The 16,498-nt window shown below is 39.4% G+C and overlaps 1 protein-coding gene across 1 annotated transcript; it reads right to left on the minus strand.

Annotated features, from left to right (window-relative positions):
* Nucleotides 1-7,826: 7,826 nt before the first annotated feature.
* On the minus strand, nucleotides 7,827-8,771 carry LOC120524332 (olfactory receptor 6-like). Its single transcript, XM_039746195.1, has one exon. It carries the CDS (start codon nucleotides 8,769-8,771, stop codon nucleotides 7,827-7,829), a length of 945 nt encoding a protein of 314 aa, XP_039602129.1.
* Nucleotides 8,772-16,498: the final 7,727 nt, after the last annotated feature.

The following is a 16,498-nucleotide window of genomic DNA, read 5'->3' on the forward strand; positions in this document are numbered from 1 at the left end:
GTACTCTCCACCACAGAGCTTACAGTATCATTGTTTTTCCTGCCTCTTCGCACTCCTTTTTAATTGTAAAATAGCATCCATCATAATGGCAATCTCCTAGAAATCAGTGCAACAGACTGTGCGTCACAAAGGTTCTCCTCTTTGCCATCTGCCCAATGTGCCTGTTTTTTTCCTTTCTGCTTTCATGTAAGTGCTTGGGCAGGAACAGGGTTTATATTGAGCACGAGACGTAGGAACAAAAGACTAACCAGTAAGTACTTTATGTGACAGTGCTACATACTGACACCCAGTGGTCTTCTTATGCATTGCACATTAAACAGTAATATATAGTATAGCTGTGTAAGCCTGTGCTTTTTAAACTATTGAAACTGTCACAAAAAAATTGAAATGTAGAGACGTCAGGTAATTGAAAGGAACTACTCTGGGCATCTCTCTCCTAGGAGGTTTTGTTTTGCCGACGTACTCGCACATTGCTTGTGCATTAACGGTGGGAGGAAAAGTAAAAGGGATACCATTTTGCCGATGTGCTTGTCTCGCTTGTGTATTAGTGGCTAAGTGAGTTTCTCTCTTTTCTCTGAGGTTTTACTTTAGCTCCGACTCCACCTCTCACTTCCGGGCCAGACAGACACACAAACTTCCACTCATAGACGTTGTAGCCGCTGATGCATAAGGCAAAGTCAGGCACGGGTAAGACGCGTGTCAAAGAAATCTCAGTCCAAAAGTTTGTTTTAAAATATTTAGTGAAAGTTGAAGGCAAATAATCCACACAAGAATAAAAAGTAAAATAATTACACACGTAGAATAAAGGCAAAAAAAAAGGAAAAATGTATCTTCTATAAACTTAGCTTTTCTTGAGAAACTTTAGTTATTTCTATACTTAAACGTTCTTTACTTCTTTCTATACTTAAAGGTTCTTAATTTCTTCTTCTGTATGCCTTAAGCATACGTTTCAACACTTAAATAAAAGTGCTGTCTTACGAGTTACTTCACACTCAAAAGGCCCATAGGCCCCACGGTCCCGTGCGCAAGCACGAACACGGTTAAAAATCGTATACCTTTATACCTTACACAAGGCAAGGCTAGACACTAGCTGGAGAACATTGTTCACTCAAAGCTGTTAGAAATGACAGGAAAATAACAACACAATTCTGTTCACGGGGGTTATAGGAACCTCCCATATTTTATGCATTATCATCTAATAAAATATTCATGAATTTTATAGAACCAGGAAAATGGCTCTTACAGACGTTTATATATAAGAAACTAGCAAAATACCTGCACTTTGCAGCAGAGAAGTAGTGTGTTAAAGAAGTTATGAAAAAGAAAAGGAAACATTTTAAAAATAACGTAACATGATTGTCAATGTAATTGTCGTAGGCTTATTTTAGTATTGAGAGTGAATTTGATGATTGTAATGAAAAGGCAGGAGTTACCAGCAGGAAGACGTGAAGGAAGGTGAACAATAACAGGCTTGAATTGGTGGACTAAAGAAAAAGGGAGCAGTAAGCATGACAAACAGCTGAGGATAGTACATGAGCGCGGGATGTCGTTAATGTATATAGGCAGGGAGCCAACCACATGCTAGGTGCCGTGTGGAAAAACAAAGGGGGACCAGGGGAGGCCCTTGTGTGTCTCTGCCATGAAATAAATTGTCTGTTAATGGAAATAAGTAATGAAACTGCCAAAAGGAGAGGTCAGTTCTGAAAGTTCCTTACGACATAATGGTGAGAACCGTCAAAAAGAAGACGTTATTTTTGAAAGTTTGTTATGGGGCATGGCGCAAAATGAAACATGCTTAACATTTGTAAGTACATTTTTAAGGATAAGCATAGGAAATTTGGGCTTCCTACGTATATGTCACAGAAATAGTGAGGAGGGGTTTCCCCTATCTATATATACAGTTTAGGTTGGAAACCTGTTTCCCTCCCTTGGGTGTTGCAATAGGATATGAATAGTCTAAAAATAACATTCTCAGATGGGTGTTTGGTTGCTCTAAGTGGGATATAACTATATGAAGTGCAATCGAGATAGCATCATCTGTAGAGCCATTTGACTGATAAGGAAACAAGTGCTTATCTAGATCGGGAGGAATGACAGAACTGATATGCGAAAGCAGCAGTGTCTTGAAACACCTCGGGATTATGGGTGTTATTGCTAGCGGCCAGAAGTTGTTCATGCACTTCACCAAAGATTTCTTGGGCACTGGCACAATCGTAGAAGATTTGAACGCTCATATGAGTATATTGCTGCTTTCCCTAATGAAGAAGACAGACATAGCAGTCAAAAAACGATGAAAAAAATTAAAAAGCTGCAAATCCATGGAGAGAGTAAAGCCAGTGCATCTACATGAGCCACCATTACTCCCATTACATTGCTGTTGAAGACAGAAATGCTCAAGGATTCAAAGCAACAAAAGATGAAGTTACACTTTTGGTTTACATCAATACTTATTACTGCCTAGTCTCTAAAGCCCTTAGAGAACAACAAAAATACATTTCCCATTTGTTAGATGTGAAGTAGGAAACCCTGGATGATGGCATCACTTTTCTTAAATTGGTTTCACTGCTGCTTTATCCCTAAGGTCAAGGAACACTTGCAGGTTCTGGGATTTCCATTTTAAGCCCTTCTTGTGCTAATAAACGTTCCAGGACATCTGAATAAAGCAGAAAAGAATACAGAGAGACGGTACTCCTCCCTCCTATGACAATGTCCCTTATTCAGCCACTCAACCAGATGATAATGAAGGCTTCCAAAGTAAACTACATGAAGGGATGTGTGGGCCAGATCATCAAGAAGAATTTCACCATAGTTGATCATCTTTTTGTAATTCAAAATGCACTAAAAGATATTAAGGAGAGTTCAAATGTGAAATCCTCGTCAGTGTGTCATGTGTCACACTGATTAGCATCAAGGCCCGTTCACAAATGCACATTTACAAGATGACTGTCTTATATTTAAATGTCTGCGCGTGGAAGTGTGTGTGTCGGGGTAAGGGCTCCGCCTCCGAGGATACGCAAGCGAGGCCAGCATGTTGCCAAAAAGAAACCTTTGAAAAAAGACAGTCGATTAGCTGCTAATGCACAAACGATGTGAGCACGTCAGCAACACGAAACCTCCTAGGAGAGAGTTGCCCAGAGTCGTTCCTTTCAATTACATGATATCTCTCCATTTCAATATTTTTCTGAAGATGTCAGTAGTTTCTAGGACCCCAGGCTTTTTACAACACAGGCTTACACAACTAGTGATTTATAAAGGGTAAGTTGCATAGAAATGTGCATGTGCCAGGTTTTGTAAATTAGATTTTTTCCACATATGCATTTTCTCATTTTTTGTAACGTATTAATATTGGCATATTGGTATATTTTTCACACTCAAATTAACACTAAGTTTTATAAATGAGGCACCAGGTACGGTAAAAAAAAATACATGCAAATTTCAAACAGTCATATATTTAGACATAAAAATAAATAAAATGTACACTTTGGAAGAAAACAACATTTAATGTATATAACTTTAATGAAGCCAAAAAAATATCTTATGAATGAATGACATCATTGTGTCATATCCCTCAAATGAACCAAACTACTTTTCTTTTATTTTCCACTGTTAAAGGAAAAAGAAACATTACAATGTCAGTAATTTAGTCAAATAGTTTAAGGCACAGATACCTTCATACATTTTAAAAATTATTTGAATACATTTAACACTGTATATTACACATAGATGATACACAGGAAAAATAAATACAATATTTTTCTTACATTGACCGTGGAAGAACAGCAATCACTATGGATATTTCAGGTGAGACCATCATAAGCCTGCATAGCCATTTCTAAGTAAAAACTCACAAAATAACTTTAGAGGAGTGCTGTCCAAGATGCGTACCAGTTACACAATCAGTGAGTCGTTCTTAGTTTTAATTAATTGAGTTGTTTCAGTAGCTACATGTTTTTAAACTCTCATTCTGTATTCTGAAAGATGAGGCAGTGTTTCATTTGCACTCTGACTAATTTCAGAATGGTTTTTATTTTTTTTTATATATTTGTCTTTAAATTTGCCATTTTCTTCTTTTTTATTGCGCTTACTTATATGCAGTTTGATTTGTTAGTTGTGTGCAAATACTGTCAGATAAAAACAGATTAGTGGACACAAGTACCAGCAACATTGAATGCTGCGGTCTCACTAGTACGTAATGTCTTAAACAATCTGAACATTAACATATATGAAAGTAAAAATCTAATAGGTAATTCCTGAATTGTGAAAAAAGGTAGAATCAGAGAAATAACAGCATATTTAGTTAAGCTAGTGGTCCATTTAAACAAAAAAGATGGTTGGAAAAAAAAAAAAACCTGAAGCCAGAGGCTGTCTTTGACTTACGGCTTAGATAATGTCTTCAATAAAAGGCTTCTTCATTGATGAGCTGTGTCTGTACATACGGTGTCTTTAAAAAGTATTCACCCATTTGGATGTTTTCACATTCATTCTACTTCACATCACTACATTTTTGAGGAAATAATTGGACCTTTTAAACACTGATCAACAGAAAAAGGTTCTTTAATGTCAAAGTGAAAAGAGATCCCTGCCCAGTGGTCTAAATCAGTGTTTCTCAACCCCGGAGGTCAATGGCAGCCATGGTTGAGTTGCAATTTCTTAATAGAACCACAATCTAGATGAGCACAGGACATTTAGGATAACAAAGCTCGCCAGTGGTTCTTGGTCTAATGAAAAACGTCCAAATGTTTGTGTGAAATTTACTCTTAATGAGTTTCCAACTGTGTCCCCGTGTTCTTGATGCACTCATTTTAAAGTCACAGTCTCTATCCACTGGATTTATTCTCTTCATAATTTTCAACACTTCAGTCATGTCACCTCTTATTGTTCTTTTGCTTAAACTGTAAAGGCTCAGCTCTTTTAATCTTTCCTCATAACTCATCCCCTGTAGCCCTGAATCAGCCTAGTCGCTCTTCTCTGGACCTTTACTAGTGCTGCTATGTCCTTTTTGTAGCCTGGAAACCAAAACTGCACTCAGGACACCAGATGAGGCCTCACCAGTGTGTTATAAAGCTTGAGCAGATCCTCCTGTGACTTGTACTCCACACATCAAGGCGCTATATAACCTGACATTCTGGTAGCCTTCTTAATGACTTCTGAACACTGACTGGAAGTTGATAGTGTCGAGTCCACTATGACTCCTAAATCCATCTCATAAGATGGACTTTGGATTTTCAGACAACCCATTGTGTTTTCAAACCTAAACTTGGAGGCCAAAACTACACCCAGGACTCCAGATGAGGCCTCACCAGTATGTTGTAAAGGTTGAGCAAACCCTCCTGTGACTTGTACTCCACACATCAAGGTGCTATATAACCTGATATTATTCTAGTCATCTTAATGGCTTCTGAACACTGTCTGGCAGGTGATAGTGTCGAGTGCACTATGACTCCTAAATCCTTTTCATAAGGTGAACTTAGATGAGGATGAGGGTTCTACATCGGAAAAAGAGAACAGAAGCCCTCCCCTCAAGAAATGTCCACGCACATATAAGAACAACACAGCTGCACCAGGCATAAAGGCGAAAGTTGGCACCGTTTGGTCCGGCGTCATCCTGCCAGTCACTCTGCTCCACACCTGTTTTTCAATGAAACAGCATGGCTTACAGAGCTCGCCAAGGTACCGTGCAAAGTCCTGTTTCAGATTATGTTTTGTGATGGTCTTTATATAAAAACATTTATATGTTAGTTATATCAAAGTCAGATCCAGGGGCTGGGTTTATGAGTTTTTTTGTAGGCTTTGGTAATTCTATTCTTAATGGCTTCTGAACACTGTTTGGAAGTCGATAGCTTAGAGTCCACTATGACTCCTAAATCCTTCTCATAAGGTGTACTCTCGGTTTTCTGACTGCCCATTGTGTATTCAAACCTCACATTTTTACTTCCTATGTGTAATACTTTACATTTACTGACATTACATTTCATCTGCCACAAATCTGCCCAAGCCTGTATGCTATCCAAGTCCTTCTGTAATGATATAACGGATTTCAAATTATCTGCTAATCCACCTATCAGCAGACTTAAACAGTGTGTTACTTATATTCCTATCTAAATCATTTATATATATTAAAAATAGCAGCGGCCCTAGCACTGACCCCTGCTGGTTACCACTCTTAAAATCAGCCAGTTCTAATGAGGTTCCTCACACCAGATTGCAAGCAATCTTTGCCTCCACTTTGCCTCGCCATTGTGTTATAAAGCTTTAGCAGAACCTCCTTAGACTTGTACTCCACACATCAGGGTGCTATATAACCTGCCATTCTGTTAGCCTTCTTGTGTACAATGGTAGTGAGTATGTGGTGGGTCACACTGTACTCAATGCAAAAGCCGATATGCTCTGCAGATCAATTCAACAAGTGAAAACCACCATGATGTCCGAGCTTGATTTTATCAAGGGAAAAGTGCTCTGATGATCCCACTTGATTCACCCCTGTGGTGGGTCACAACACCACAAAGGTCCAGAAACACTGGTCTAAACTAATTACAAATATAAAAGACCAAATAATTGATCCCATAAGTATTCACCTCCTTTAATCTGACATACAGTACCTAAATCATCACTGGTGCAGTCAATTGGTTTTAGAAGTCACAAAATTAATATAATGGTGATTACCTGTATGGTGTTTCAGTTGATTGTAGTCTAAAGACAACTGAATGTGAAAGTGACATGTTGTGCTGCGGCAGTATGGAGACCTGACCAACACAACGAGGACAAAAGAACACTCCAGGCAACTCCATGAACAGTCCAAGTCAGGGGGTGGAAACAATTTAATATCCAAGTAACTGAATATCCAATTAAATCAATCATGAAGAAATGGAAAGAGTATGGCAGAGCTGTAAATCTGCTAGAGCAGACTGTCCACAAAAGCTGAGTGATCGGCGATAGAGAAAGGCCACCAGGAAACCTATGAGAACTCTGAAGCAGTGACAAGCTGCACTGGATAAGACTGGAGAGAGTGTGCAGTTAACAACTGTTGCCTGTGTGCTTCACCAGTTGGAGCCTTATGAGACACATGACATCTTCCCAGAAGGCAGCTGAAAGAAGGATACACTTTTTGGCCTTCAGACTAAACACCATGTGTTTGGTGCCAACTATCAAAACGACACCATCCCCACCATGAAGCATGGTGGTGGCAGCATTGGTATGTGGGGATGCTTCTCTGCAGCAGGCTCTGGAAGGCTTGTGAAGGAAAAATGTAATGCTGCAAAATATGGGGAAATCTAGAAAGAAAGGCTTATGCGGACTGCTAGAAACCTGCACCTTGGGAGAAGATTTGTTTTCCAGCAAGACAACAACCACAAGCATACAGCCTAAGGTACTCTGGAATGGCTCCAAAACAATAATGTGAATGTCCTGGAATACACATTTGTGACTAGGCTTGATAAAGGTTCTTCACTTGCGATTCCCATGACACCTCTGGAGCTGGCGCAGTTTTTAGAAGAATGGGGAAGAAACGACAGACCTGATAGAGAGAGACCTGTACAAATAAACTCAAAGCTGCCGTCAGCTAAATACTGGCTTAAAGAGGGCGAATACTCATGCAATCAATCGTTTTGTGTTTTATATTTGTAAATCATTTTGCAGAGATCTGTTTTCTGTTTGACATTAAAGAGTGTTTTTCTGTTGATCATTGTCAAAAAAGCCAAACTAAATCTGCAATGATTCAATATTTTAATAAAATGTGGAAACCTATAAAGGGAGTGAATACTTTTATAGGCGTCTTATGGGTAACTTTTAATCGCAAAATGATTTTTTCCCATCTGAAAAATGGATTTCTAGTGTGATAACAGTTTACCCCTTTTTACAGTTTTTACAAAGCTGTCTCTGATCTCTTTAGTCCTCAGACAGTAGATAACTGGGTTCATTAGAGGTGGGATCACATTCTGCAGCACTGCTGCCATTATGCGGATGTCTTCAGAGGTTCCTGGAATTCGATATGAGATGTAAACACCAGCCGCAGTGAGAATAAAAATGCAAATCACTAATAGATGGGTCCCACAAGTAGAAAACGCTTTAAGGCGTCCTTCAGAGCTGGCAATTTTGACCACTGAAGCAATGATCCTTGTATATGAAAACACAATGTAGGCCAAGGGAATAAGTAGCACAGACAATGCGATGGTCAGAGCTACGTAGCTATTAATTAAAATGTCAGCACAGGCCAGCCTAAGCACAGAGGAATGATCACAAAAGCAGTGCACAACCTTGTTAGGTCCACAGAATGATAATCTGAGAGCCAGAATGAGTGGAAGTATGGGAATAAGAAGTCCACCGACCCAACACAAAGTGATCTGCTTCAGGATGGCCTTGTTGGTAATAATAGTGGGATAAAGAAGGGGGTTACAGATAGCCACAAACCTGTCATATGCCATCAGCATCAAGAGCAAGGACTCAGAAGTTGCTAAAGCAAGGTAAAAAAACATCTGTATGAAACAAGCAGCATAAGAGATCATGTTGAAGTCAAACATGAAAACAGCCAGCAATTTTGGAACCGTGATTGATGAGAAGGTGATGTCCAAAATTGCCAAATTGCAAATCAGCACATACATGGGCTTGTGCAGGTTTTCATCAAGAGTGAATGTGGCTATGATGGTGAGGTTCCACAGGCAAATTAGCAGATAGGCGATCAGGAAAAATATGGAATAAATAAGCCTGCTCTCGCGATCCTGAAATCCTGGAAACCCCACAAGAATGAACTGCTGGACTGCTGACATGTTTGCCATGATGATAATGAGAAATACCTGAGGAAATAAGAAAGTTTATTATTTGATTATTGTAGATATCAAAAAAATATGATCACTATATGTAACTTAATAGCCCATTTCACAACCCCGTATATTCATAAAATAAAAGGAAATGAATACCATTGTTATTTTTGTTAAGCTTTTTGTTATTATTGTTCAGCCTTTCTTGACACTTTGTAATATCCATTTTGACCATAAAACACTGCCCAGGTAAAGTAAACTCTTCACATTTTTGCTGTGACTGTTATTTTTGCACTGGACAGAATAGGAAATCCATTTGGATAAGAGATTGGAGCAGCAGGGACGTGCTAATGATTTCCTTTAGGGGTCAACCAAATAATTTCTTACAGTCGAGGCCAGGGTCTGTATTATGGAATGTTATCAGAGCGTTGTTAGGATTTGCCAAAAGAAAATCAAATCAGAGAAGGAACAAGACAATTAAAACTTGTAATTATACCTCTTCTTAGCCTATGTGAAAATATCTGACAGCATATCTGAAGTTTGTGGATGCTCCTCCAAATCATTGATAACATGGGTTTCGTTGTTAACAGGTGCATAAAATCAGCAAAAAGCCATGCAATCTCCGTTGGCAGTAGAATGGGGCATAATGAAGAGTTCAGTGACTTTGAATGAGGCATTATCATAGGTTGCCACAAGTCAGTACGTCAAATTTCTTCTCTGCTAGATTTGCCCAGGTCAACTGCGAGTGCTCTTATTGTGAAGATCACAGCCACAAAATGGTTGACCATGCGAACTTACAGAGATGGGCTGCCAAGTGCTGAAGCGCATAGCACATACAGTAAAGATCGCCTGTCCTCTGTAGCATCACTCACAATAGAGTTTGAAACTTCCACTGGAAGTAACCTTGTCGCAAGAACAGTGCATCAAGGAGTGTCATGAAATGGATTTCCATGGCTGAGAAGCTGCACACAAAGCTTAAGAGCAATGTGCAATGCCAATTATTGGCTGGACTGGTGTAAAGCACACTGCTATTGGACTCTAGAACAGTGGAAATGAGTTCTCTGGATTGAAGAATCATGCTTCGCTATCTGGGGGTTTGATGGATGAATATGGGTTGGCTAGATGCCAGGAGAACATTACCTTCTGGATGGCATGGAAAGGCATTCATTCACTAAAATTTGGTGGGGGAGGGATTAATAGTCTAGGGCTGTTTCTCGGGGTTTGAGCTGTGCCCCTTGGTTCCAGTGAAGGGCAATGTTAATGCTACATTTCCAATTGTGTGGCATAATTATGGGAAGGCCCTTTTCTGTTCCAGCATGACTGTGCTCCATACACAAAGTCAGGTCCATAAAGACATGGAGGAACTAGAGTTGATTGCACTGAGCTCTGATGTTAACCCTATTGAACATCTTTGGAATTAATTGGAATGCTGATTGCAAGCCAGGTCTTCTCGTCCAACATCTGTACCTGACCTCACAAATCCTCTTTTGGATTAACAGGGACAGATTCTCTCAGACACACTCCCATATCTTTTAGAAAGCCTTCCTAGAAAAGTGGATGCTTTTATAGCCATAGGGTGGGGGGACTCCATATTAAATCACAAGGGTTTGGAATGGGATGTCCAGCAATCTCATATAGGTGCCATAGGTCAGACAATGTAGTACTTGTTTATTCTTTGAATATCTCAATAAAAATGGTGATGGAAAACTTTCTGGGCAACCCTTGTATGTTTTGAAAAGAAAGGAATACTTTTAATTTTGTTACTTTCAATGCATTATGCTGTTTTGCTTTGTTTGTTTCAAAGGGAAACCACCTTTTACTTGAATTCTGTATAGGGGCCAGGGTTCTGGACTGAGCAGGGGTCCCATAGTAATAGTTTAAGACAATTTAATTTCTTTCCTGCCAAGTCACAGCTCTCTTATTTCAATTGGATGAGTGGAGCATGTTAAGTTCCCGAGAAGACATATGTGTTACACTAAAAGGCTGCTACTCACTCACCTGATCCAGGATGTCAATTTATTGTTTTGTTTTGTCTCATTAGTCTACTAAAAAGAAAAGAAAAAGAGCTTGTCTTTCTATGCAGATGGCTGTGATAACTGTGTTTCAGTTTTTTTCTGTTAGTTGGCTATATCCTTTTCTGAGTATTAATAACAGCGGCATAGGCAGTTTGGCTTGTTTGATAGGATCATGACTGCCATCACTTTTAAATGGGTGAAAAAGAAGCATGGTGTTTAGCCAAGCTGAAAAAATGGTAGTAAAAAGACAAAGTGCAGGACAAAGGGATGAATTGAAAATGTAATTCTTGAATGAACAATTTGGAAACTCAAGTTTAAAATGAAACCAAATGACTTCCTTATCATGGAATTCTTTGAGAGGCCAACTACAGTTTGTGTTTATCACACCCACTTTTTGAGAGATTAAGGTTTCAATTGAAAAACAGAAATACTAATTTGGAGAAAAAATGCAAAATATATTTTTAAACTAACTGTTCAGACTTCTTAGAGTTGTCCACCTGGTACTATGTCAAATTTTAGAAGCCCAAACATTATCCTGTCCACCAACTCTGTAAACAAATTAAGTTTTTTTTTTTTTTTTCATAAGTGGCGTAAGTAACTTTTGTTTCAACAAATGCAAAGAAAAGCCAAGCAAAATGGCACCTTTTATTGGGTAACTAAAAAGAGTACAATATGCAAGCTTTCGAGGCAACTCAGGCCCCTTTACATCTTGCCTGAAGAAGGAGCCTGAGTTGCCTCGAAAGCTTGCATATTGTACTCTTTTTAGTTAGCCAATAAAAGGTGTCATTTTGTTTGGCTTTTCTCTACATTCATAATGACTAACATGGTACAACACCCTAGTACTACAACAAATGCAACAAAAACTGTCTGTATTGTTCGTGCAAGCACGTGACACGTCTTACATTCATAAAAGCACAACTTTAAAATTATAACAAACCTTCTCTGCCTTACAGCTGAGGTGCAACTGAATCTCAGGAGTGAAAGGAAGTGTTTAGTTTGCCAGAGGGATTCCCTCCAATTCCATTTCTATTTTATCTACCTCTCTCATTTTTTTTTTTTAAACCAGTAACGTTTGTTGTCTCAATAAGTGAAGGCTGTTTATTCTTTTGCTGGTCTCTTACCTTGTTGGGACAATGCATGGATTAACCCAATCTTGCATATTTCTGTAAAAACCATTAAAACAACAGCTTTCTCCTTTCTGGACTATAAAAAATGCATCTTTCTAACCTTCTAAATATAAATTCCTGGCTATTTTGAAGGAATAAGAAGAAAGAAAAAAAAAAATTGTGATTAAGAGCAAACATGTTGTCACTGGGTTGTCTTTCACCAAGTTGACTGTCGCCCAGTTGCCATCAAACCATGTGTAACATACTTAACTTAGTTGTTTATACCTCAGCTTATATTAAGAATGGGGAAGTCTCATATTTTTCAGTTCAAAATATACTTCAAACCATATACTGAGCCATAAATACTTATTTTAGGATGGCACAGTGGCGCAGTGGTAGCGCTGCTACCTTGCAGATAGGAGATCCGGGTTCACTTCCCGGGTCCTCCCTGTGTGGAGTTTGCATGTTCTCCCCGTATCTGCGTGGGTTTCCTCCCACAATTCAAAGACATGCAGATTAGGTGGATTGGCGATTCTAAATTGGCCCTGGTGTGTGTTTGTGTGTGTCCTGCGGTGGGTTGGCACCCTGCCCAGGATTGGTTCCTGCCCTGTGTTGGCTGGGATTGGCCCCAGCAGACCCCTGTGTTTGGATTCAGTGGGTTAGAAAATGGATGGATGGATAAATACTTATTTTAATAAACAAATAGTGCTGTTTTTTAATTTGCAATTTTTTTTTTAACACTAGAATTACCAGAGCCTACGAAAAAACTCATAGATTTGTCCCACCTTGAAACACTTCACACCTCTCACTCATGTCTTTTGTCTTTTAAATTTGTGGCTAAGCAGCAAACAGCAAGCAGCCTACTATCACATCCTCCCACCCCGTGCAGTTTTCTCAGCTCAAGTCTGTTTACTGCGTGTCAGTTGCTTGGAGTTGTATAGAGTGAGAAGTCAAGCAAAATGACACCATTTATAAATACTATATCGTTATTTAGAACACTTGCATTTCATGTGTGTTCCGTATCTACATAGATCTATGTACACGCATCGTTAAAAAAAAACGTTTTTATGTTTTAGTCATAACTGACAAAATGTAGACATGAAGTTTATAATGTGTGAGATATTTGCTCTTGATTGGTAGTCAACTTCACTTTGATTCCAGATGAGTCTGTTTTGATTCTTACTATTTTAAAATAAAAACATACATTTGATTCCAGTCTGTAACAGCCGGTGTAAATTATGATACTTGTAAAGGTTAGCTTTTTTTTTTTATTCTGCTGTTCTCTCGGCCGCGTTCACGATCCCAACTCAAACATCACCAGCGCATTTGACACTGCTGTTTTAACAAACGGGCTATAACAGAGGCAAACTGTTCAAGAATGCACTTTCGCGCTGTACTTTATGCTGGGAAGCACTGCACTCGTGACTTTATGCTGTATGAAGCAAATAAATAAAGGTAATAAAATCAGATCTGGCTCTTACATACAAAGGATGGTGCATGCGCCTAAAACATTAACATTTATATGTTACATAAAAGCCAGATCTAATGTTATTTACCTTGAGTTATTTACTTAAATGATGATGGTTCTACATCGGATCAAAAATTCACTTTTGCCATTGCTGTACTTTGAATATGTACATAGGAAGCTCTGCACTCATGACTTTACGCTGTAGGAAGTAAGTAAATAAATAATATCTATATAGTAATAACGGTAATTTTATTATATAGCAGCTTCCCTGTCTATGTATCATATAATGCCTTTCCTTCCTTCCTATCTATCTATATATCTATCCCCTTAACTGTTGTAGTGGGATTAATTAGTCTAAAAATGGTATACAGCCCTATACCCCGTGCAGCTGAGTTATAAGACAGTAAGATCAGGTAGATATATCTTATAATGAGGCACACTTTCTGTCCAGTTCAAAACCAGATTGTGCTCTCCATATGCAAACAGCTTATTAGACATTCCCACCATCAACATGTTTTCTCATACCCACTTTAAAATGCTGTGATGGACTGGCACCCTGTTCAGAGTCTGTTCTTGCCTTGCGCCCAATGCTATCTTGGATAGGCTTCAATTCACCCTGTGACCCTGTTCAGGACAAAGTGGGTTACACAATGATATGACATGCCCCTTAAAAATGTTGGATAACCTACAGAGGTTCTCTGCCAAACTATTTACTAATGACAATATTGGAAGCATCTCCAATAAGAGTGGTTTAAAACCATAAGGGCATCCAAAAGGGGAACATGTCAATGGCCATATTGTACAAAATATTACAAATTCTATCTAGGAAAAGCATTGTTTTATACTTAAAGTTTCTCTGACTTTAGTCATCATTTCTGACCATTGTTTTACAAATGGTAGCCAGACAACAAATTCATTTTAGAACCTGTCTTTGCACAAATTAACTGCTAAAAAGGAGAAATAAACTGCAGACCCTCAGTCCAAAATATCTGTCCTAGGGAATTCATGCAATTGAAAGTTTATTTGATAAAAAATACCAGGTAGTGCCTTCAACATTAGAAGTTTTTCTTAGAGGAATAGAATACACACTTTTTAGAAAATCCATCAACTATGATCAAAATGGTGGTGCAACCCTGGGAGAGAGGAGGATCTGGTATAAAATTCATTTTAAACTTTAACAGAGGTTGCTTAGAAGTTGGTTTCAGTATGTCACTGAGAAACCCCTGAGAGGGTCTGACTCACAACTGGTAATATAGTCCTTCACGTTTGGATTCATATTTTGTTGAATTTGGACACCATCCATCCACCCATCCATTCATCCTCTTCCGCTTATCCGAGGTCGGGTCGCGGGGGCAGCAGCTTGAGCAGAGTGGCCCAGACTTCCCTCTCCCCGACCACTTCTTCTAGCTCTTCCGGGAGAATCCCAAGGCGTTACCCAGGCCAGCCGGGAGACATAGTCCCTCTAGCGTATCCTGAGTCTTCCCCGGGGCCTCCTCCTGGTTTTACTTGCCCGGAACACCTCGCCATGGAGGCATCCTGATCAGATGCCCGAGCCACCTCATCTGACTCCTCTCAATGCGGAGGAGCAGCGGCTCTACTCTGAGCCCCTCCCGGATGACTGAGCTTCTCACCCTATCTTTAAGGGAAAGCCCAGACACCCGGCGGAGGAAACTCATTTCAGCCGCTTGTATTCGCGATCTCGTTCTTTCAGTCACTACCCATAGCTCATGACCATAGGTGAGGGTAGGAATGTAAATCGACTGGTAAATTGAGAGCTTTGCGTTATAGCTCCACTCTTTTTTCACCACGACAGACCGATGCAGAGCCCGCATCACTGTGGTCTCCGCACTGATCCGCCTGACGATCTCACGCTCCATTCTTCCCTCACTCGTGAACAAGACCCCAAGAACAAGATTTGGATACCATGTACTGTAAATATGTGACAGCATGGATGTGACTCAGTTATATTTTTATGGTGTGTGTAGTCCACCATAGCATAGTTGACAAACTCAACCCATGCTGCAGAGGGTGAGGGACAGAATATTGCCAGCACCCAGCTTCCTTCTGTTTAGGATGTACACAACACTCACTGCCCTCCTCAGACCTCAGCCATTATGCACATTCGATTTATGGCAAAACTGACACTCACACAGTCATAACAACAAACAAACATGTCATTGTATGTATTGTATATACCATATTGTATGTGTGTATGTTACATTTTCTGTGCATCTTTTCTGTCATTCCTGTGCTTGCTGTGTTAAACTCCAGTCTCTCGCAACTCTGGTAATCAGGTAAAGCAGGCTTAGAAGATTGACTGGTATGGTATGGTATGATATTGTGAGGGACAGGCAAGATTTTCTTTGTTCTACATGCAGATGACGTTAAACTAGAACTTGACCTTTAAATAAATTCTTATTGAACATTACTGATGGAATAGGCAGCTTTGATCAGTTTTGCTCAGTTTTCGACATTCTTTCTGCTTTATCTCAGCATTACGTATTACAGTTCCTCCATCCATATAATAGTAATGAGGAAATTGGTGTTAATACTGTGTTCCATTTCAGTTGGGAAGTTGAAATTACCGAGTTCCTAGTCAGAATATTCAACTGGAATGCTGTCAAATCTACATTTGTCCGTCTTCAGTAAATCAGTCATATACACAGTACTCTTCAACTTTTCTATGGTGTTTACATATGCAAAATACCGTGTAACGCATTGTTCAGTAGTTGTCTGCATTCCGAAACTGCAAGTACAACAAAGTATTTCCGTATTGTTTTTCAGAATGTTTAACCTTAAACACTGTCAGCATGTGATCTCATTCCCAGCTCTAACAACCTACTTCTGAGGTATATGAAACAAAGCAATTACGACTTTGTGTAGTGTCTTATTCAGAATGCTACTTTATCAAAATTAAGCTAATTTTTAAGCCATTTAATTTACCAGTCCATCCATCTATCATTTTGTCCATTTCCTATTCCCAGGCTTGCATAGTGAATCAAACATGCTTTCAATAATGAATCTATATATATATAATTCACTAAGGGCACGCAAGACACACGCAAGACAGACAGCCACACCTGCCAACTCACAGAGCCCTGCCCACCAACTGTAAGACCGTGGGATACCATGGGATACGCACGACAGGGCCAGGCC

The sequence above is a fragment of the Polypterus senegalus genome, chromosome 2 (assembly GCF_016835505.1).
Source record: "Polypterus senegalus isolate Bchr_013 chromosome 2, ASM1683550v1, whole genome shotgun sequence".
NCBI classification, from domain to species: domain Eukaryota; kingdom Metazoa; phylum Chordata; class Cladistia; order Polypteriformes; family Polypteridae; genus Polypterus; species Polypterus senegalus.

What these genes read in the sequence shown, in the direction of transcription:
- LOC120524332 (XM_039746195.1), bottom strand. Translation starts at nt 8,771, where the DNA reads ATGGCAAACATGTCAGCAGTCCAGCAGTTCATTCTTGTGGGGTTTCCA.